Consider the following 22,952-nt stretch of genomic DNA (forward strand, 5'->3'; position numbering starts at 1 on the left):
ATCCAGAAACCAAAAAAAAAGAAAAAGTTGTATCCCAAACCGTTGGCCTTAGCCATTGACCACAAACGACGAAACAAGACGGGAAAGAAGGCGCCACCAACTATGTACCAGGTGGATTTGCTGAAATGTATGTTGCATAGTGCACGGATCTTTGTTTTGTGATCGTTGATTGTTGCATGCTGGCGACGCACCAAGGCGTACGAGGTCCACAACAAGCATGGTTAGAGGGTGTACAAGAAATCGGGTCGCTTGTCGCCAAGAGCATTGATCTCTTTCTCAGTCTTTCCTTCTACCCAATGGTCTCGCTCACCATTACGACGTTTCTTGTTCTCAATGCTAAGAAGAGTGGCGAAGAGCACACTGCCTCCAAACATGCACACAATCAGGTAAGCAATGATGGTTCCGTGACCTTGGAAGTATCGTGGTGGCCATCGATAAATGACACTGCTCACGATACCATTGAGGTTACCCCAGCCAATGACGAATCCAAGAACAATACCGCGCTTGTAGACACCTTCAACATTGTTGGCCACCCACGCAATCGTTAGGGAGATGGGTGGATAGATGCCCATTGCGCCTAGGAAGGTGCCTGCGTACTGCACAGCTGGGTTGGTTGATGCAATCAGCATGATGAAACCAACTACTCCGATGAGCGCGCAACTCATAATGAAGACTCCACGCTTCTGTGCTCTATCAGACCAGAACCCTATTATAACGGTCAGGACGGCCGCAACAGCATAGGGAGGTACACTGAGAAGTTGGTTTTTGATGATCTGATCGGGAGTCGTCCAGCTCATAGATTGAATAATCGTGGGCAGGAAAACACTGAAGGAATAGAGAGGCATCAGCGGGCCCATATAGATCAACATGCCGTTGTAAGTCTTCCAGTCCTTGATGGCAGCCCACATGTAGTCCCACTTGAAGTCCTCGTGCTGGGCGGAATGCTGCTTGTCGTTCTTAAGTCGGAGCAACACACGCGCACGGTCTTCGGGGGTCAGGAATCTCGCCTCGTCTGGGAAGTCGTGGACCATGAAGTAGGAGATGAAACCGACGACGATGGTCAAGAGACCCTCAATGATGAAAATCCAGGCCCAGCCTGCAATTCCTCGAAGCCCATCCATCTTTTGAATGGCAGCCGCAAGCAGGCCACCAAAAGAGCCAGCCAAAGCAGCAGCTGAGAAGAAAATGGCCGCGCGAACTCCAAACTCGTTTCGCTTATACCAGCACGACAGATAGTAATTGACACCTGGAAATAAGCCGGCTTCGGCTACGCCAAGGAACCAGCGGGCAGCCATGAGGCCGGACCAATTCTTCACAAATCCCATGCCAAGCATGCAACAACCCCACACAATCCTGACAGGTTGGGTGTCAGTAAGAAACACGACAATTATATGGAAACAACTGCCCCGGTGAGCTTTGTGGATATCAACTTACATGATGCTGGGGATAAACCTAGATGGCTTCCATCTCTTCAGTAAGAAATTGGCGAGAGCCTCAAACATGGCGTAGGAGATGAAGAAGATGATGAGGGTGGCGGCATACTTGAAAGATTTGGGATCCATGCCCAGATCTTTCTCCAGGTGAGCAATCTTGGCATTGCCAATATTGGTGCGATCAAGGAAGCAGATCAAGTACAAGAGACAGAGCTGTTTCAAGTTTGGCAGTGTCAGTACAAGCTACATTGCATAGGCCTATAAACTATACGAGCAAAAGAGTAGAAGGCACGTACCCATGGGATAAGCATAAGATCCAGCTTCCACAGTAATTTCCGCTCCTTTCAAAGAGAAAAACAAAAATGTTAGAATCAGGTGAGACGCAAAGTTTGTTGTGCGCGAGGCAGGAAAAGCTCACCACTTCCTTCTTCTCAGCCTCTGACAAGCCCGCATCGGGGTCGACGATGTTTCCCTCGTCAGAATTGGACGAATTGTCACCAACACCATTGTCAATTGGACTCGGCTTTTCCAGTTCGCTCATTTTGCCGGATCGTGAGGTGGTGAGCAGGAGACGATCAAAGAAAGTTGAACGCGAGGGTTGGCGGCGCGGTTGCGACAAGGAATGAAAGCATTCAATGTTGCCGTGGACACAGGCCGGTCAAATGGCGAGCAGCGTCGCGCCTCGGTCCAAACGTCGCTGATTATTATGAAGTCTGGCACGATCTGACCCTGAGTCTGATCTGGTCTGTCCACTTGAGCACTTGCTGCGACGTGCAAGATATTCGTCACTCGAGATTGTAAAAGTAAAAGTGGGAAGGAGCAAACCTCGACGAGACAATGTCAGGTTGGAAAGCAACTTCGCATCGCACACACACCAGACACACAAGCAAGATACTTCAGGAGCCGGGCAGACGGGCGAGTGGAAGATTAAAAATCAAATCATACTTTATCAAATCACAAAGACAGTCAGCCAACAGATGGGTTTCAATCGTCATGCACGAATCATGACCATCGCGCTTCGGACATTCAACCACCACGCACCGGCAGCAACGCAAGGGGAGGGGGAACCCTGACCTGACCAGACCATGAGCAGCACCTTGTGCATATTACGCCAACGCCGTACATCACATCCTGACGGCGATACATTGCTTCCAAATACCTCCATACCGATACCCCGAGCCAACAGCCCGAGCCAACAGACCAGACCTGACACAACACCCAATCTGGTGCCGTCCGGCTTGCTGGTTCCAGTCACACTGCACATCAGCAATGGGGGAACTGGGGATGGATGATCACAACAGTGGGTATTCGGACAAGAACTGGGTCGATGATGGGGCAAGAGTTGGAGCAGAGCCAAGCAACCAAGCCGGCACAGCATCGTGGTGGGCACAATCGCACAGAACACCGCGATCCAAATCCCTTGGCGTAGTGTCTTTGGCCATGTAACATGGTTGTTGAGGACAACTTGGACAGTCATCCAAGTGCTCTCCCAAGAGTGTTTGGTGGCCAATTCTGATTCAAGCCAGGGCGATCCTCCCATGGTGGCGTTCCGTCCCTTCAAGCCCCCCCGTCATGCCCCCATGTCCAAGCCAAGTTCTTCATGGCCTTGATGGCCCCATCCCTCCATCTCCAGGTCCCCAATGTCCCATCCCATGCCGCTCTGGGTCAACTCTCGATGCAAATGCGGGGGTCGCCTGGCTCTTTTGCCTAAAACCCATTCAGCCACTCTCTGCTGGTCTGTTTCTCAACTTTTGCTAGAAGGCTTGGCCAGGACGGGAATTATCCGCGGTAAAACGGATCCTGCTTAAGCTTCTCTACCAAGCTTCGGTTCTTCTGGAGAGGCGTCCTCAATGGCGTGTCTGTCAGAAACCATCCAGTTGAGTATGGAAAGGGCTTGGTGAGGTCCTCCGGCACTTCACCCACTCCCACCACCTGCCAGATACTTCACGAGGCGTGGCCAAGTCAACCAAGTTGCACCGTTGCAATGGGCAGATTGTGCATCAAGTATCCAGGGGATTGCATCAAGACTTGTGCAAACCCTGGGGCCAGTCAGAACAACAAGGGACAAAGACGGGCGTCGCAGTGGCCATGGCAGCTTTCATGGAACCTCGACTTCAGAACAAATTACGGTGCCTGGCACTGGATCCACCACACACAGCCGTGGCCGATATAACCGCCAACGGGCAACTCAAAACCGTCTCAGTGTACGGAGTAGTGTGGCAAGCACTTCCTTTCAAACTGTTCCTTGACATTTGTTGGTCGTCAACGGCTTTGTTTGGTCCCTTCTCTTTGTCAAAAGAGGCTCGTGTACGCAGCCCACGCCATGGTCGCTACTCGCTACTAGTCCATATTCAGCTCTCAATGCGACTCTATAGTTGCAACCAGACACAGGGCAAACAATCAGGTTGGGACTTGGTCTCGACCAAGCCCAGAATTGCCGTCAATTTGGAGATTCATGGTGAGAGGTTGTTGTTGTGGGAGGAGTTTTGTGGGCACTAAACAAATCCTGGGCAATACTAGTTGCCTGTGAAGCCTAGGAAGCCGATTCATCCGTCCCAATTTTGACATCTTGGTTGACGGTGCGCTGGGTACACCAATCAGCCAATTATTTATTGTCAAAATCGGCCGAGACAGCCACGCGAGATCGCAAGTATGTACAACACAACGGCAAGGCTCTGCTACTCGCAGGAACACCTCGCTTCCCCATTGTGCGCCATCGGAGGTACACATTACTAGACTGAATGTGTCTGTCCTGCAGAATGAAAAAAGATTCAACCAGCAAGAACTGATACCACTCCAAGCATCCTCCGGCGTATCAAAGATTCCTTTGTCTCGCAAGGGCTTGTGAATTGACACGGGCTCGAGTGCTGGAGACAGTATTCAACCAGGGATTCATACGGCCCGGCCATCTGGCCGGTTTGGGTTATTATTAACCGATTATCAACATTAACAGGGCTGTTGGCAAGATAATTCGCATGCCATTTGAAGCAGGAGCAGCTGCATGCGTCCTCTTCTGCAGTGCAACATGTTCGACCCATGTCGCTGTGCCGTGTCCTACCAGGGATGGTTTTCTTCAAGGCCAGCTCCAGGGATTAGGGCTAATACAGGGCAGCACCGCACGGAATACGGCTGGGAGTACCTGGAGCCATGTTTCATTTATTATTAGTGCCTCAGTGACAGCAGTAAACGAAGGCAACCTCGTGGTACACACTCCCTCACAGGCAACACCATCCTGAGAGGCTTTTGCGCCCCTGATCTAATGAACATAACAGATCGGAACAAAAGACCCTTGTAATTACTTTATTAAGTGGTCTGGACCCCAAGCCCATACCAGGGCAGTCGCAGTCAGCAACATAACGGCGTCGCAGATGAATTGGATCTCTCATCCAACACGCTTTGCAAAATATTAGCGCAATTTTCAACAGGGTTGATTTTATGTAAACCCAGGTTGAGACGGGAGGCCATTTTCTCATGCTTTTGTGTTTATGAAAATTCTTTCAACAAATTGAGCCGGCTGGTTTACCGTCAGAAATTCTCCGATGAGTGATTAAATGCACTAAATTGATATTTCGCAACAGTTGCCAAGGTAGGAGGTCGGACGAGCATGTGTCAATCTTTTGAACACATCGACATCTACCACATCTACCACCATGGAGGAAGCGCACTGCATGCCCACCTACTTGGTACAGAAGGTTCAAACCGCTGTGTTGGTGGCACGAAATTCCTGCTCTACCCAATTGGTCTTCTTGCGGTAACCGACTGTCACCACAGCTGTGAAATTTCCTCTAATGACCAATTCCTGCAAGGAGACAATCAATACTCCCAACCCCAGCTTGTAGAACCTGAAATCAGGAGGTTCACCAATCTCAGCATCAAAGGCCGGATTCCTGTCCAACTTGACCCTATTCCCCTGTACCTGGAACCCATCATTTACACAAGGCTGATTCATGCCGTAATTCGCCTTCTTATAATCCGGATGTGCCATGGCTATCCGCATCGGTTCCGACTCATTCCCATGCTTTTGCCAGCGCCTGGTGAGTGCCCTGATTTGTCGTTGGTGATGGTTATTGGAGGATCGTAGAACACACCGAGTGACCTGCTGGCCCCAAGCCTCTTTATTCTCTCTGACCTCCCAGAAAGGGTAGCTGTTGCAAGACATAAGGGGACACCAATGTAGCCCAATCCTGGTGCGCGTTTACACTTGTGTTTTGGCTTCGGGCAGCCGGACGAAGCTCGATGGTCGGCTTCGTCTTTCGTAGAGGGACTGTCCCAGTGCAGCAGGTTGGCAAAGTCGGGACTGCGCAGGGCATTGCCAGCACATGTTTGTGTAGATGTCAGGCATCTTCTTACGGTCGAAGAGGATGTTTGGTTTCCAGTCTTCTCCTGGTACGGCGACGGCGAGAGCCACCAGCAGGGTGTATGTAAGGATGGAATATCTCATTGTGGCAGATGTTGGTGATGCGGCTTTGGGACGTATTATTCCATACTTGAGATGAAGTTCTGGTGTTGTAGATGGGATGATATCTGGTAAGAGTGTAACCACATTTTGTGATTCAGTAATTGGGAACACGACTGTGTTCTGAGCTTACCGTAATGCCTTGATACGACTGTTCAGGTCACCACCAGTGCGAAAGTTTAATGACAGCAACACTATATTATAGTGCCATTGAATCAATGTTTCATGCCAGATATGCTATAGTCAAGTGTGCACATTCACCCAACTGTAAAACTCAGTGACATTTCCCAATTGGTGCCACAGCCTCGAACATTGTAACAACGTCACGAAACGACAACAATCGATCGTAAAAATTTACCATACATTACTTACTTACAAGTCATATCTTTCTACTCATCACCTTCTAGTTTCACCCATCAGCACCTCCAGCTACGTCAGTCGTCGGGCCATCGGCAGAACTCTAATCCTAACTAAAGCCAGTTCCACAAAAACTCTCACACAACCCACAAATCACTCCCTTTTTAATCTTCATCTTCTCCGAAATTCCAATAACCAGTCCAGCCAGACTCTTGCACTGTTACCAACATGTAAGGTTATCTTGGGAACAGAAACGAAAGAACTACGTTCCCGCTATCAAAGCGACCACTGTCGATGTGTAAGTAGCGGGTCAGCGGGACGAGCCGCCCAGACCCAAATCTACAGCGGTCTAGAACACCGACCTCAAAAAACACAGCCAATGGCCTTCCTTCTAGAACCCAGATTAGGTTCAATATGGAGGTCAAACTTCCAGATAATATTCGTCAACAGGTCAATTAATCTCACATCATTCAGTACACCCACCTCTACAATGGTAAGTAAACACAGAATCCCCAAGCAAGACTCTGATGAGATATGGTCACTTCCATGGCTCTGAACACCATGATTCAACCCACCATTTTTGTTACACACCCTCTGAGTCAATCCGATCCAAATACACCAAACATCTGCCATCTACCAAGACACCAACTGACACGAGAATAGATTTCATACCCGGGACAATACTCTATTCTCGCCAAGGACTTCATCAGCCGCAGTACGACGAAAATCACGAGTAAATAGGCACTGCGTTCCCCGGAATCGGAGGCCCGTTCCGACTGCAAGTGCAGTGACACCGTCAGTTGAGGCTTGGATCGTTGTCTGCGGATATGCAGGACGGAGAAAAAGCGCGGGTTGAAATTGCTTATGCATGGTTCTTGTTCCGATGCATTTTTCGGGTAGGTACAGATGCCTGCCAATGCTGATGAACACAGCATGTCCATTGTGAGTGATTCATGTTGATGGAGAAGACATGACATTTTCCAGGATTCAAGTATTCCGTTGTAGCTCTCAATAGTAGTATAACTCTCCTTTGCTCGGTGTTCGCCTTACTACGAAGCACAGGGTCAAAACAGTTCAAGCACGCATATATAGATCAGTGAACAAACATCTTAAGAGTCATAATGCCAATTCATTCATCATTAACGCCATCAATGCACCATCCAATTACAGTCCTGTCCAAACTCTTGAAGACCGTTCACAAATCCCAAAATACCCAATCCAGTTTCCATCTCCTTTATTCTGCTGATAGACCTTCCAAAACATTCATTGCCTTCGTACCCTCTCTCTCAAATCGCGTGACCATGACCTCGCATTCCTGTTTCAACCGCCTCTCTGCTTCTCCCGCGTTGTAGTAAACCCACTCCTCGACCGTCATGCGCTTCTCTGGACTGGTCAGCTCCTTGCCCTGCTTCAATAACCGGTTAATGGTATTCTCCTTGTCGTCCTCCCTGCGAGGTGTACCCATCACGGCATCAATATCAACTGTTGTCCACGGAGTTTGGCTCTGCAGACCTGCCGCAAGCATATTTCGTTTTGATGGCGAGTTGCGAACTGGTGTGGCTGCTACAGGAGCAAGAACAACTCGCCTCGTCTTGGCACTGGCAGTTGGTACAGAGGATGGAGGTAAGTTTTCCGCATCGGACGACTGAGGTGATGGTGACGGTGACAATGCAGGTTGGCGCGCTGATGGGGCTGGTGATGTGAATTTCGGAGGAGTGGATGGTGGCTGTATGGCCAGTCTTGATCTGGACACAACTGGCGACGAGGCTTCCTGAATAGGTGACGAAACTTGTTCGGGCTCTGTTCTCCGAGCAGGTTCCTTCTGGTTGGCATTCTCGTCCACTTCAGACATATCGTCCTCAACATTGTCCTCACTTTGAGGAAGAGCCTCGGATGGTGGTTCAGGCTCAGCCGCTTCCTTGTTCTGTTTACCACGACCACGCTTAGTTGAAGCCTCAGCGGGCTTTGATGTAGCAGTTGAGACCTGTGATGATTTGGCAGCCCGTCCGCGTGCCTTCTTCGGCGGAGGAGACACTGAAGGCTCCGACTTCTTCACAACAGTATCTGTGCTGCCGACACTAGCTTCATGTTCCTCAGGTTCTGGAGTTGGTTCAATAATCTCGGGTTCGGGTTCTGGAGACGGCGAAGGAGCTTTCGTTTTCTTTGGCTTTGTTTGCTTAGAAGCTTTGCGGGTCCCAGTCCCGGCTTTGCGACCCCCCTTTTTAGGAACGTGAAGCTCTGGCTCTGGCTCCTCAACCTGCATTTCAGCTTGAAGATTTCGAAGTTCATCATCCAACTCATCATCATCGTGCTCAACTTCAGTCGGGTCAAACATGGCATAGTCTTCGGACTTTGCTGTAGCTGACTTGCCCTGAGATTTCTTGGCTTTGGCTTTAGAGCGCTCAGACTCTGAGTCTTGGGCAATATCGTCGTCATCCGTCAGAGCCCGCTCCAGATCGGCTTCAAGCTGGCGCTCAATCTCTTCATCGTCAGGGAAGTCCTCGGTAGGTGCTCTGAGGGAGGCCATGGAAGCCCCCAGAGCGGATGGCTTGCGATTTGATTTTGTGCTGGAGCTTCTAGCGCGGCCAGCTGCTTTCGGGGCTGGCGCATCAACTAGCTGCACATCTTCAGGTGTGATGGTAGAACTATCGATTTGACTACTCTCGCGGTTGTTTGTAGCTTGTTTCTTGGAAACTGGAGCCTCCGACAAGAATACAACAGAATCCTCCATGGCATCGCTGGTTCGCTTCTTGCCGCGTGTTGATTTTGTTGTTTTGGGCTGCGGTGCGGGCTCTTCCTCAACGACATCCTTTGCTTCTTCCTCAGCCTCTTGCGCCTTCTTGGATTTAGCCTTACTCTTAATAGTTGTTGCCTTCTTTTTCCTGCCTCCTCCCTTCTTGCTGCTTGTTGTCATAGTGGATGTAGTAGTGAGAACGCTGTCCTCCGGTTCTGCGGTCATGTCGGCGACGGATGCGATATCAGAGGCAGCCGTGGCCACTGACTGAACAGATAATCGAGAGGCCTTTGACCCTCGCGCGGCTTTTGATCTGGTCTTCTTCTTGGGACCTCCAAATTGATTCAGCAAAACAAAGAATGCACAGTTCGGCGATCTATTGTAGTGTTCATCGCTTCATGGCTTGTCAGCTTTACAACTTGCCAAAGTAAATGTTGCAGGTTCAACTCACTATGGCTTATCACTTGGCTCCCATCCATCCAAGGCCAACTGACAATACGCACAAGTGGCCATGTCATCAGACTCATCGGTAGGTGTGTATTTCCACCCAGCCTCAACAAGCTAGAAGCCCGAGTCAGCAGCCGCGGAAGTGATACTTTCCCTTCACTGCTTACCTGTTTTGTTTTGCACTTCCATCCTTTTCTTCCCTCATGGGGCCATTTGCCAGCGAACGTCGCCTTTCGCGCTTCGATCATATGAGGTAGGCTTGGATCTTGGTTCGTATACTCGTCCACTTCAGCTTCAATAGCAGCGACTATAGCCCAACCACACTGAGGAGCATGCCTGAGATGCTCCTCAAGCGGATCGTCGCCATCTTCCCATCCGTCCAGGCCCTTTCCGCAAAGAAAGCAGACGCAGTTATCAGGATTTTCGGGGTACGGTTCGAAATAGAATCCGGCTTTCGCCAACTGCGCAGAAGTTGTTAGCCAAAGCTGTCAAACGTAGCGGTAGCTTCCATGGCGCGTACATTCGCAGGCGCAATCTGTTTATGGGGCCAATTCAGGGCTTTGCTTCGTCCGCCGGCGGTTGATCCTCTCTTCTTGGAGCTTTTTTGGAAAGAGGCAAGCCGCGCCTCATATGTAAAGTATTGGTCCATCGTAGAGAGCAGGTGGGTGTCGACAATGCTGCCTTGGATGTTTTGGCTGAGGTGATTCGCGTTGTGCTGTCTCGGTTTAACCTGCAGTCAGGGTGCGACGAGGGGGGACGTAAGAAAGGTCAGAGGCAACCGCAGCACATGTCTGTTGGCGCTCGAGTTAGTTTAGAGATTGGGGTTCTCGTGTGATAGCAATCTATGAAGTTCAACGCAGAAATGCATCCGATGTCGAGCTGTTTGGGACGAAAGTGGCCGCCATGGATGGGATGTGGTTGGTTGGCGATGAGCGCGTTTGTTTACTTTGGAGCCAAGTAGAAGTGGGGCCGCCCATCAATCCGTCCACACATCCAACGGTCACTGTCCTTATCCAACATTGCTCGCTTGGACAGACTTGACTTGACTTGTCTGCAGGTTGTGTTTCAAAGAAAGCAACACCTCGAACTCGCCAATTTTTTGGCCGCTTGCTTCGCCATCGGCATTCATAACCGACATTGGGGCGTGCCGACTCTCGCCTCCAGCTTGTTGCTATCACACCTGCATCTACTCCGTTGTCCAGGTTCACTTCAGGTTGCTGCTCTGCTCTCTAGTTTAGGGATTCTGCTAGCCAGGTTGCACTAAGTTCATATCTTGTTCCAGCAATCGGTTTTTTTTTGAATAGTGAGTGTCGGTGGTCATTAGTCACACTGGCGAGCCCCATCACTTCCTATGAAGAATTCCAGACACAGGGCTCTTGAGTATACTCCACCAACACTGGAGCGTGATTATCTTCCTCCATGATGCTGTACTTCAGAGTTGGGGACCACAATGTGCTTGAATACAGTCATCATTCACCATACAGCGTAATGTCTATTACAGCTTACCGGCATCTTTCATTGCCTTTTCACCATCAACAAGGACACACCAGCCATCATGCCCCCTGCCACCAGCACCATAGACCACAGACTCGAATGCACCCTGCTCAAGAGCCAACTTCAAAACTGCATCATCAAAGGTCCCCGGCTGCAGCCAAATACCCGGAATTCCAAGCTTCTTCGCTTCCTCAAGCACCTTGACAGTGACCGGGGGAGCCGTGATAATAGAGACCGAGGTTTCTTTGGGGTTGGGCAAAGCAGACAAGTTTGCGACAGTAGTGTAGTCTTGTCCACCCACCGTCACTGAGGATGAGCCTGGATTGACAGGAGTGACATTCAAGCCATGGTCCAAGTACCAGGCGTGGACTGTACGTCAGTATTAGTGTGGTTGAAGCGATAGGTGGCGGATATGTCAGAGTAATACGAGCCTTTGTGACCAAACTTGGCTGGGTTGGAACTTGCGCCGACGACGGCAAAGAGAGGCGATGAAAAGAACTTGCGGGCTGCGGTTTCGGTGGCCATTGTATTACTTGGCGGGAGCTTGTTTTCCCTTCTGGTAAATGGGTTGGTGAAGTGTATGACTAGTTGTAACTGCGGCTTGCCTATTTATTGCAAGTGTTCAAGCCGAGCGGCAAAGCTAGGGATTGCCGGTAATACTAATAGAAATGGCTTCTGATGTGATCATCCAAGCAAACGATGGCGATTAGAGGGCTGGTGCCAGAGCCAGTGTCTCATTTTGTGGGGCACATCTGCCTTCAGTGCTGAACCACAGCTCGTGTTGAGTCTTGCCTCAAGTTGTGTCCCCATATTCTGCTGCGCCTTGCCCGTTGTAAAGCCGAGGTCGGCCGAATCGGCAAGACTTCGTGTTGATCCGCAACTGAGTGCCCTTCTAGACATATAATTACAAGACAATGCCAGCAGAAAGCGACCATTAGAAGAACAGATATATCATGATTTTATAGAAATGTCTCTATTCGCGTAAGAGTGCTTACCTGTGGCGCCACCCGTATTTCATCCAACCGCAAAAGCACTAACCAAGGCTCCGTAGCAAAACAACATTTTCTGCTGCAGGGTATGCAGCAGCTCGGCCATCTTACCCTGCGAGCCTGTTCAAGACAGTTCTCGCATATCACAATGCAAACTCTGTCAAGGGATCCTTGCTGGATATTGGATGCGGTCATGGATTGATTGCGAGAGAGCTGAGCCCTCACTTTAGCAAAGTGGTTGGTATTGATACCAGCCCAGGCATGGTGAAGCAAGCTGCTTCCATGACAAAGGATGCCAACATCACATTTCGACAGGCCGGTGCCGAAGACTTGTCATTCTTGCCAGATCAATCTATTGATATGGTAGTGGCGGGACAGTCAGCTCACTGGTTCGACTACAACAAGGCATGGCCAGAATTATCTCGGGTGGTGAAACCCGGTGGCTCGCTTGCTTTCTGGGGATACAAGGACAACGTCCTCATTGGGCATGTGAAAGCCAACGAGATATTTGATAGATACTGCTATGCCGATGGGGATGTCGAACCAGGCATCGAGGGGATGAATGCATATTGGGAGCAGCCAGGACGCAACAAGGTTCGGAATTTGCTGCGAGAGGTTGCCCCTCCGGCCAAGGAGTGGGAGGATGTTCGACGAGATCTCTACGATATTTCGGCCGATTGCCCCAAAACTCCGGACGTTGAAACGGCCTGGATGCAAAAGAGAATCAATCTTGGTCAATTTGAAGCGTATGTTCGAACATTCAGTGCGGTCCAGGGCTGGCGTGATGCCCACCCGGAGTTGAAGAGTCGGGCAGAAGGAGGCCAAGGGGATCTTCTAGATATTATGATGGAGCGTATTGTGGAATCAGAGCCGCAGTGGAAGGGGCTTGGCGATAATTGGAGAGATGCAGAGGTCGATACAGTTTGGGGTACATATATCCTCATGGCGAAGAGACGGTGAACGAGCATTGATAATGTGGCGTACGGGCGACAGTTTGTGTTTTTGGCAGACCATGGCTGCTTTGTATGATTCGGATTGGCGACAGGCTTGACTTGGTGCAATGTTAAAAATGAATTCGGGATTGGTTGACATAAATAAAGAGTCACATGAGTTCATATGATAAATTTGGTAACTTCTCGTCGTCCCAGAAGGTGGTATGCATCCCTTCAAACGTTTCGTGTCAAACTTGAACCCCTACCCCTGGTCTCAAGGCGGGCAAGGGCGAAAAGGACACAAACATGTTTATTCCAATGAGCCCCCAATTGAAGCGACAGAAAAAGAAATCCAGATGCTTTGCTAGATATTGCCGTCTGAGCTGAATGTGGCTTCCATGGGCCGCAGTGGTATACCTACTCCGTGCCATACGAGGAAGTGTGGTCAAGATGTCGGTGTGATCGATACCGTCTGGTTGCCCGGCCAAAGAAACAACCGCAGGTACAGCCAATGGCCAGATCCTTGGCAAGCTGGAACTGGGACTCTTGGGCCTGCAGGACGTGGGTCGTGGGTCGTGCACGAGAGTGTCTGTGTCAGGAGACGGGCAGGGCAATTTCAATGTTGTCCCTTTCTTCCTACCTTTTTCCTTTCAATTCCTTACACTGCGCAAAATTTGGCTCTTCCCAAGTTGAACAACATTTTCACGAAATCTTTCTACTGTATCTCTCGGCGCCGATTCGCAGCCTTCACCTTACGTGCACCAGTGTGCGTTCTGGACATCCATAATACGAGCTCGGGTAGCTGCCGCTAGTGTAGCCCTTCACTCAGCGTCTCTCAGGCGTCAGACAACAGACAATGGTGAGTTTTAGTTGCCCCAGCACCCGACAACGCCTGGTGTAAACAAAGGACCGGAGGAGGAGCCCCGCGATCGACCACATTCGCAATGTGATTCGCCAGCTTGTTGGCCTCCAGCCAGTCTGATTGCCCCTTCCTTCCTTGATTTGTGTGCGAAAAGCCCAGGAGCCGACAAGCGCAAACACGTCAACCGTCTTTCGCGATAAACGACTCCATCTGGTTTTCCTGCTGCAAACAAGGGCCAAGACAAAGGAACGCTCTCAGACTGGCCGTATACGCCGATTTTTGCATCGATAGCACTTTTATTGCTCTTCTGGACATCAGCCATCTGCGAACACTTGCGACGACCTCCTTTTCCTGCACCGAAATATCTCGCGGCACAAATTGCAACTTGGACGATGTCTTCTAACCAGTACGACTCTCAGGCTTCCACCAACTACAAGGAGGCTTTTGCCCTCTTCGACAAGCGCGGAAATGGCCGTGTGACTGCAGACAGCCTGGGCGATTTGCTCCGGGCTTGCGGCCAAAACCCCACGCTGTCCGAGATCAGAGATTTGGAACAGACTGCAGGTAATGAATGTGAGTAGATTCGAACCATCAGATGGTGACTCGTTTGCGTGTGAAACGCTGAGCTGACGAGCGCTATTGCACAGTCGATTTTGAGACCTTCCAGCGAATTCTGAATCGCCCCGGCGGGTTCCGCGATCCTGGCGAGCCAGAGGAGTATTGCCGTGGCTTCCAGGTGTTCGATAAAGATATGACGGGATTCATTGGTGTTGGTCAACTGAAGTACATCCTGACAAACCTGGGAGAGAAGATGTCTGAGGAGGAGGTTGATGAGCTGCTGAAGGCTGTGGACACCAGCTCCGGCCAGGTCAACTATACTGGTATGTTTGTGCCTATACACGCGACAAGCACGGGTACTCTCGTGGCTTCGAGATGAAGTCTTTGTGCTGACACTACTCTACAGATCTTGTCCGAACCATTCTTGCCAACTAAGCGGTTTCACGCCTTCTCACTTTCGACGACGCTGTTTTATAAGAAATGAATCCTGGGTCTTTTTGCATCTGCGGATAGGATGGCGTTGCTTTTTGCCTTGCTTTTTGATATGACACTGTTTGGCGCGGAGGATACAACGAAACATGGACTGGGAAAGTGACCAGGAGTAAATGGGGTCCACGAGAGAACGACTTCATTATTTTGTGTATGGATATGTAAACTTTGGTATGGTGGATGGGCTGTTTAGAGAGCAGTAATTATAGGGCTGCTTGGCCAAAACACATATTTTACTGGATATAATGTTGTCTTGGTCTTCACAAGTGTTGATTGCAGTCAGAAGCTGGTCAGTATGGCACGGTCGATGCCAGTGTCGATGACGGTCCTTGACATTTGTAGAGATCCAAATTGATAGGACGTAGCAGTGCGGACCAACTCCGCGCTAGGTGAACAAGATGAACAACTAAGTTGGCAGGAATTTTCTAGCTTGATGATCTATGAATTGCTATTACCAAATAGTCTCATGGACGAGTTGAGGTTGCTGATAGAATCTCATCAGCATTGATGAGCCCCGCCTTGATGCCCCTCTGTTGCTCCTTTGCTGTCCATTTACTGCCCCTCATTGACCAGCTTTGTTTGCACTTTTGGTGTCTTGTTTCGTCACCTGCCAGTCTGGGGAAGGAGAAGCCCACGTTAGAGGACAAGGCAAACAAAAACAGGGTCCAGATGTCCGATCCACCTTCAATTGAACCGACTCAACTCGACTCCTCCCCATCAACATCCAGACAGCTACACACAACGACAAGCATCCGAATCCACATCTGCATACTGCGTACCTAGGTACCATACAGCACAGCGCAGACGCCACCTTTGACGTGTCCCCTCTGGAACAATTTGCAGCTTGTCGTGTTTCCCTAAACGGAATTTGCTGCCATCACCTGCGTATTTGTGTGACAAGTCTGCTGCAGAAGATTGTCGTAATTCCTTCAATTTCATTACACAATCGAAAGCTGTCTGGTGGCCCTCCCGTACTTACGTGGCACCTAGATCACATATCTAGGTAGATACTTGGCGCCACTCCTCCACCACCATCTCCTCTTCTCTCTGCAGCACTCGTTTACTCGTCTCGCGACCTGGACACCTTCGGTTGCGATAGCCTTCGGTTGCGATAGCCGTCAGCTGCTCCCTCTAACCAGATCGAGACAGCACCATCTTGTGCTTCTCCAACTACTCTCACCCCAAATTCTCCTCTTCTCGTACCTGCAGGCACGCTGGATAAGCGGAGTCGTTTAAAGCTGCCCATCCCCCTCCTTGTTCTGTCCCTCGTTGTCCTTGTCTTCGCCGCCACTCTGGCTTCCTCAAGAGCTTTCTTCCGCCTCACCAGTCTTGTCAGTCATCTTCGTCCAAGGCCTGCTGCTACTGGCCAACGAATCAGAAATCACCTCCATCCATTGACGACAAGCAGCATGGCTGGGCCACAGTACCAGAACCCTCCCCAGGCGCCACCGCTCTTTACGGGCACAACGGAATCGGTAGTCGCCGACATAAACAAGAACAATGAGCTCACCAAGAGCATACTGGACAAAGTGGTGGCTGATGTGAAGCCTGAGAATGCTACTTTTGATAACGTTCTCGAACCGGCCTTGGTGAGTGAGAACGAGCTAGGAGTAAGCTATCGCATTTCCATGTTCTATCAGTATGTTTCCGCTGCCAAGGAGCTCAGGGAAGCTTCCACCAAGGCTCAGGAAATTTCGGATGAGTTCAATATTGAGCTCAAGATGAGAGAGGACGTCTTCAAGCTGGTTGATGCTGCGTTTAATACCCGGGAATCCCAGAAGCTTGATGCGGAGTCTCAGCACCTGTTACAGAAGGAACGCCAAAAGTATATCCGCAATGGGCTTTTGTTGCCTGCTGGCCCCCAGCGGGATCGGTTCAAAGAGATTCAGAAGCGACTTAGCTTGCTCTGCCTTCAGAGCCAGAAGAACCTAAATGACGAAATGGGTGGTGTTTGGTTTACTCCGGAGCAGCTCGAGGGCGTGCCATCAGATGACATTGATATCAGCCAGCTCGAGAAAGGAACTGGTGAGAATGAGGGCAAGGTCAAGGTCACATTCAAATACACCCATTTCTTCCCCATGAGCAAGTATGCTATTCACGAGGACACCAGACGAACCTATGTCATGGCCGAGACGAACAAGGTCAACAACAATGTTCCATTGTTTCACGAAATCATTGCACTTCGAGATGAAGCTGCTCGCATGCTTGGATTTGCCGACCACGCCAGCCTGGTCATTTCTGAAAAGATGGCCAAGACTACCAGCCGAGTCACTGAATTTCTTGGCGACTTGCGAGAGCGACTTGCTCCAGGTGGTGCGAAGGAGGCCGACCGCCTTCTCGAGTACAAAAAGCAAGATTGCGAGGCTCGTGGTGCGCCATTCGATGGAAACCTGTACATGTGGGACGTCCCATTCTACTCTAGGATCATGAAGGAGAAGGAATATAGCGTCGATGAGGCAGAGATTTCCCAGTACTTCCCTGTTGACTCCACGTATCAAGGCATGATCAAGATCTTTGAGCAGATTTTTGGTTTTGTCTTTGTCGAACTTAGCAAGGAGGACCGTGCAAGGCTAAGCCCCACGGGCAAGGCCGAAGATATCACCTGGCATGAGGATGTTATCGTGTATTCCGTCTGGGACGATGAAGCTGCGGGCAGCGGATTTTGCGGATACCTCTACCTGGACCTCCACCCCAGAGATAACAAGTACAGTCACAATGCCAACTTCAACATTGAACCTGGCTATCTCAAAAAGGACGGTACCCGCAACTACCCTGCTACTGCTCTGGTATGCAACTTTAGCAAACCAAGCGCCACCAAACCCGGTCTTCTGAAGCACCACGAGGTTGTCACTCTCTTCCATGAGCTCGGTCACGGCATCCACGACCTGGCCGCTCGCACCAAATACAGCTACTTCCACGGCACCAGCGTTGCAGGGGACTTTGTTGAGGCGCCCTCGCAAATGCTGGAGAATTGGTGCTGGACCCCGAGCGTGCTCAAGTTCCTTTCGCGACGATGGGACACCAATGAGAAGATTCCAGATGATATGATTGAGAAACTGGTCAAAACGAAGCACTTCAACTCAGCTACTGCCAATCTCACGCAGTTGCTGTACGGCCTCTTCGACATGACCGTCCACACACCCAAGACTCACGAGGAGGCAAAGAACATGCCCATCACCAGGGTGTGGAACGAGTTCCGCCGTGACATTACTGGAATCAAGGGTCCCGAAGCCCAAGGAAAAGGACTGTGAGTCGCCGCTCTAGAGTACTGTTCCAATCAATTGAACAAGGATGCTAACTTTGAGACCTGCAGGGAATGGGGCAACAGATTTGCCACTATCGGGCACTACACTGGTGGTTACGATGCTGGGTACTATGGCTACCTGTACTCACAGGTCTTCTCCCTTGACATGTTCCACTCATTCTTCAAGAAGGACCCCATGGACGGCAAGGAGGGTCGTAGATATCGCCAGCTAGTTCTCGGCCGTGGCGGCAGCCAGGAAGAGCTTCAGACCCTGAAGGACTTTTTAGGCAGAGAACCTAGCACTGAGGCCTTCTACCAGGAACTTGGGCTAGCTTAATCTGAACCTCGGGCCACGAGAGGTAGCTGGAACAACTTAATAAATAAAGCGGTTGCAAGTATATTTCCGTTCAACATCAAATTTGTATTAAGAAACTGCTTTTCTGGCAATACAGTTTCCATAAAAGGTATAAGGAATGAGTCGTCCAAAAAGGTATATCACATCTTCCAACAACACTGAAATTGTCATTCTTGCATGTAACAAGCCTCGCTCGTCTTCGTACATTAATTAAATCATCCCCATTGCCCCATCATTTCAAGACGTACAATGATATCCAAAAAGCCAAATTGACAAAACCCATTATGCCCAACTCACCGCTTACCACATGACGACAAGGACGCAAGCCACAGCCATTGCTGCGGAAGAAGCAAAACGCCGCGAGGTGCGGGAAGCGGCGGCGGTGACAACGGGGGGAGATGATGTCCCCGTGCTTGTGATGGTGTCGCTGGGACCACTGCCGTTGCCATTTCCAATGCTTGTGGTTTCAGTTGTGCCTGCAGCGGTTCCTGATCCTGTCTCACTGCTGATGATGTGTGTATTAGTATTACCATTACTTGTGCTTGAGGCGGTGGTAGTGCTGCCAGAACCGGGATGACTACTTCCAGGAGCAGTGCTGCTCCCGCTTGTAGCAGGAGTAGTCTGCGGTTGAGTAGTAGTAGTCACTTCCCGCACAGTCGTCGTCGACTTGCCACCCGTAGGACTCGACGAAACAACCTGCGAGCTCTGCTGAGACGAAGGCACAATCTGCGTAGACGACACACTATTCCCCGTGCTCACCACCACAGACGTACTCGACACAGGAGGCACCACGGTAGAAGGATCAGACGGCACAGGCGTAAAGCTCGGCTGACTTGTCTGGACCTGCGTGCTCGTCGCCACAGTCGGCTGCTGCGTGACAGCCGGCTCAGGGGTCGTAGGCGACGCCGTCGGCGGCTGCTCCGGCTTTCTGCCCTTGCAAAAGTCCAAAAACTGGTGGAACCGCGGCTCTACATAGTCGGTTACGGTGTCGCCCACGGAGTTGTTCTTGATGCAGGTGGTGCAGCTGTCAAAGGTGCTCCTGAAGGAGGATCCCTCCTCGCACAACTTGTCCGACTTGCCGAGCTCCTGGCCGATATTAAAGGCTTGGTTGCACATGCTGAAGCAGACGGCGGGGGTGATTGCTCTCTTGGACTTTTTGCACTTGCTGTTTGAGTAGTTGGAGTCTCGGGGGTATACATATCCGTATGAGGGGACGGATTGGGATGTAGTGGGCTTGGGTTTCGGCCAGGCTGTGAGTGAGGATTGGGAGGCCCAGTTTCCGGTTGTGATGGTGGTGGGTTTCCCGTTGATGGTCTTGTGTATGACTTCGTACTCGAATATGTCGTAGGAGAGACCGAAGGCTTCGGGGTTGAGGTTGAAGTACCCGTATGAGGGGGGGTAGTAGCTCGTCTCGCACTCATCCCAAGTGACGTTTGTTCGGGGCGGAGAGGGGATACAGTGTTGCGGACTGCAGAGGTAGTTGTCCGATGGGGGTTCTGGCCACAGATTGCATCCGTTGGGTTTGGGCGGATTGCACACGTAGCCTGGGTCGCAGCCGAATGTGCGGTTGGACTTTGGCGTCAGGGGCACGGAGATGCCGGTTGGTGTTGGGCAGAGAGTGACGTTGAAGATGGGGGATACGGTGACTGTGCTGGGTGGTTTGTCGACCGTGGTGGGTGGAAGGGTGATTGTGCGTGTTTCGACGACGGTTGATGCGGGCTGGGTGACTGTTCGGGTGCCTTGTTTCTCGGTGATGCGGATAGTTGACTGGGGGAGGGTTCTGGTTGTGGTTACCACGACGGTGGTGCCGTCTAGGGTTTTCGTGACGCCGGGGAGGGTGAAGGTGATGGTGCTGGGTTGGCCGGGGACGGTGACGGTTTGTCCTGGGAGTGTCTGAGTGATGTTTTGGCCTGGTGCAGTGACGGTCTGCGTCTGGATCTGGGTTTGAGTCTGCGTCTGACCGGGTGCTGTTACGGTTTGACCTGGTGCTGTTATCGTCTGGCCGGGTGCGGTGATTGTGGTGACGACGGGGTAGCTCGTGGTGATGGTTGAGACGAGCGTTGTGTAGATGGTGGTCGATTTGGTGGTGTAGATGGTGTTGTCGACGGTCAGGGTGACGGGACGCTCGCTGACGATGGTTTTGGTCTCGATGTATGTGGTCGGTACCCAAAGGGTAGTTGTGCCGATGATGGTGCGTGTGTCGTGAATTGTCGTCGGCCTGTCGACCGTCTTGGTCGTGACGATGGACTCGATGCCCGTGACTGTCCTGGTGGCTGTTGTCGTGGCCCACGATGTTACTGTTATTGTCTTGCAGTTTGTGCGGCCTTCAAGTCTCTGGCCGTCAATTCCGCGTTTGTATGAAGGATATGAGGGATATGAAGGTTCGCAGCTATTAGCAGTCAGCACACGCCTCTTTAAGGATTTGTGTTTAAATTGTTACACATACTCGACAGTCTTGGTTACCGTCACAGGATGCGACTAAAGTATAATTTGTCAGTATCTTATCTACTCTTTCTTCAACTCCTAAACATACAGTTGTGTAAGTTGACAATGCCGTCGTGGTAATATACTTGGTCGTATATTCCAGTTTGGTAGTAACATCGTGCTCTGTTGCAGTTGTGTATATCTAGTCAGGTTAACATCTATCATACCTTGCCGTGATTGGAATATTCGTACCGTTTTCTCCTGGTAGATTGTGGTACTTTAATCATCGTCAGCATAAACATCTCAACCACACCAGCTACTGAGTGAAGCTTCTTACGTGACTTTCGTAATTACTGTCCTGATTGTAGTCGGGCAGCACTCATTGCATTGTCCTTTAACAACAGAATCTGGATACGCATCCAAGTCCACCGTCATTACTCCTCGAGCCTCCACGTCGAAATCCGGCCCAGGAAATGCCACAGCAAGGCTTGCAAGAAGCCCTATCCAAGTAACAAGACGCATGTCTATGTGCACTTTGGCCCGTGCCCGGCAAACGAATGTTTCTTTGTTTTGTGTCCCCGTGAGCGAGCGAGCTTTGAAAACGAATGTATAGGAAAAGCGAATGACGGTCTGCTCAAAATTCTCCTCAACCCCTCGCAAAAAATGATGAAATGAGCGCCTTGATGGGGATAGCTGGCGGGAGACGATTTATCAAGCAGACTGGAGAGCAGACCGGAGATGAGGATAAACAATGGCCAGAGACAGAGTTGGTTGTATGCGGTTGTTGTTGGTAGCAGCTCTTAACCAGGAATAGGTCTCACTGTGAGCAAACTATCGTCGTTGGAAAAATGTCAGATCAAGTAAAATTGAGTTACTTTTGTCAAGTATTAAAATGTTTTTGTAAGACTTTCGATAGCAATCGCAGGGCCAACACAACATGCAGTTAGTCAGACTAATAAGAAGAGGAAAACATTTCTATAACGCACAGAGCAGTTGGCAGCTAATTAAATTTGCCGGCATGGGGGTGTCTCTTTCCTTTTCGACAGGACGCACATTCTGCTCACTTTGTGTTTTTTTCTATCGATGACTCTGGAGCCTCATCAACATCCCGGCTGGGCGTCACACCAAGCACACACTTGGGTATATCCGCAAGACAGTCCAATTACAAGCACATGTCGTCACCCTCTTGGAGACGTGCAGTACTGTGCTGTACTACTGAAAAGTAACTGTTCCCTGGGCATGTACGTGTAACCGGCACGGGCCAGACGCTGGTCTTGGATCTTGGCAACCTGACCGGTTTTCGCAGACGTGGCTCGCGGATAGAAAACTGCGGCCGATGGAGAAAAGACTCAGAAGAGTCCGGACGGAGGAACAGAGGAACAGCTGGATCCATCTACTTGCATGGGACTCGTATGCAACCGGGCTTCTGGGGGCGGAGATTGTGGCCTTGTTTACAAAGAAGGCTCCGTTTACTTATTGGATTTTTGGACGGCCGCAGCACCCAACAAGTGAGTCTTTCTGTTGTCTGGTTTTCCTTGGCACCCAGCTTGTCTGCCTGTCGTATATTGTATGGCACAATCGCTGACCACACCTGCAATCGTGATGCGATGTGAATAGGCTGCAGTACGATGCCAGAAAACTATCCGACGTGGCCCTCTCGGATGACTATGAGCACACACATCGTCATCTGGCGTCCGCTAAATAAACCTCGTTTTGGATCATGCATAAGCGACTCATTCCCGAGACCTTTTCTGCGCAAAGTTCGTTCTCCTCCACGATCCCATCTCGTCGGTTATCCAGCCTTGACCACGGCAAGAAGGGGGGCTGGGCAGGCTTTAGCCGGCTTTGGGAGCCGAAAGAGAAGAAAAAGAAAACATAGGTCCATACTCTGTACATACGGACACATTTGAGGTCTCAATCAGGCCGCATTGATGTCTCGCAAGTCCCCGTGGGAATGCAACGCTGACCCTCAACTCGGCCTTGTTGCCTGTGCCAACGTCGTGGTCAAATGTGACGAGATGCAAGGACGAGAGACGGGGCCAACATGAGGTCATGGTCCCATGAGAAGCTATTGGGAACTTGGACTCGGTTGGCTGAGCATTTACAGTACGGACTGCATACATCTCACTTGCATCATCTCTGCTCCAGTCTGCGGAAAAGCTTGAATCATTCGTATTA

General features: G+C 50.5%; 7 protein-coding genes across 7 annotated transcripts; 3 read left to right on the forward strand and 4 right to left on the reverse strand.

Moving 5' to 3' along the window:
• Nucleotides 1-221: 221 nt before the first annotated feature.
• On the reverse strand, nucleotides 222-1,974 carry VFPPC_05050 (MFS transporter; the record flags this gene model as incomplete). The annotated part of the gene is made up of 4 exons (XM_018284301.1): nucleotides 222-1,353; nucleotides 1,435-1,646; nucleotides 1,730-1,774; nucleotides 1,852-1,974. 4 exons carry the CDS (start codon nucleotides 1,972-1,974, stop codon nucleotides 222-224), a joined length of 1,512 nt encoding a protein of 503 aa, XP_018145737.1.
• Nucleotides 1,975-5,127: 3,153 nt separating this feature from the next.
• On the reverse strand, nucleotides 5,128-5,874 carry VFPPC_05051 (s-adenosyl-L-methionine-dependent methyltransferase domain-containing protein; the record flags this gene model as incomplete). Its single annotated transcript, XM_018284302.1, has 2 exons — nucleotides 5,128-5,578; nucleotides 5,633-5,874. The coding sequence occupies 2 exons, from the start codon at nucleotides 5,872-5,874 to the stop codon at nucleotides 5,128-5,130; spliced, it is 693 nt and encodes a 230-aa protein (XP_018145738.1).
• A 3,659-nt stretch (nucleotides 5,875-9,533) lies between these two features.
• On the reverse strand, nucleotides 9,534-10,076 carry VFPPC_17662 (chromosome segregation protein BIR1; the record flags this gene model as incomplete). The annotated part of the gene is made up of 3 exons (XM_022429352.1): nucleotides 9,534-9,541; nucleotides 9,591-9,888; nucleotides 9,942-10,076. The coding sequence occupies 3 exons, from the start codon at nucleotides 10,074-10,076 to the stop codon at nucleotides 9,534-9,536; spliced, it is 441 nt and encodes a 146-aa protein (XP_022285610.1).
• Nucleotides 10,077-11,888: 1,812 nt separating this feature from the next.
• Nucleotides 11,889-12,870, forward strand: VFPPC_05054 (methyltransferase type 11; the record flags this gene model as incomplete). Its single annotated transcript, XM_018284304.1, has 2 exons — nucleotides 11,889-11,902; nucleotides 11,973-12,870. The coding sequence occupies 2 exons, from the start codon at nucleotides 11,889-11,891 to the stop codon at nucleotides 12,868-12,870; spliced, it is 912 nt and encodes a 303-aa protein (XP_018145740.1).
• Nucleotides 12,871-14,096: 1,226 nt separating this feature from the next.
• VFPPC_05055 (myosin regulatory light chain cdc4) lies at nucleotides 14,097-14,697 on the forward strand (the record flags this gene model as incomplete). Its single annotated transcript, XM_018284305.1, has 3 exons — nucleotides 14,097-14,277; nucleotides 14,352-14,585; nucleotides 14,669-14,697. 3 exons carry the CDS (start codon nucleotides 14,097-14,099, stop codon nucleotides 14,695-14,697), a joined length of 444 nt encoding a protein of 147 aa, XP_018145741.1.
• Nucleotides 14,698-16,160: 1,463 nt separating this feature from the next.
• On the forward strand, nucleotides 16,161-18,332 carry VFPPC_05056 (metallopeptidase MepB; the record flags this gene model as incomplete). The annotated part of the gene is made up of 2 exons (XM_018284306.1): nucleotides 16,161-17,998; nucleotides 18,065-18,332. The coding sequence occupies 2 exons, from the start codon at nucleotides 16,161-16,163 to the stop codon at nucleotides 18,330-18,332; spliced, it is 2,106 nt and encodes a 701-aa protein (XP_018145742.1).
• Nucleotides 18,333-18,650: 318 nt separating this feature from the next.
• VFPPC_13753 (glycoprotein X) lies at nucleotides 18,651-21,296 on the reverse strand (the record flags this gene model as incomplete). Its single annotated transcript, XM_018291525.1, has 5 exons — nucleotides 18,651-20,739; nucleotides 20,797-20,828; nucleotides 20,884-20,976; nucleotides 21,027-21,051; nucleotides 21,112-21,296. 5 exons carry the CDS (start codon nucleotides 21,294-21,296, stop codon nucleotides 18,651-18,653), a joined length of 2,424 nt encoding a protein of 807 aa, XP_018145743.1.
• Between the last annotated feature and the right edge of the window lie 1,656 nt (nucleotides 21,297-22,952).

This window comes from Pochonia chlamydosporia, chromosome 3, assembly GCF_001653235.2.
Source record: "Pochonia chlamydosporia 170 chromosome 3, whole genome shotgun sequence".
NCBI lineage: Eukaryota > Fungi > Ascomycota > Sordariomycetes > Hypocreales > Clavicipitaceae > Pochonia > Pochonia chlamydosporia.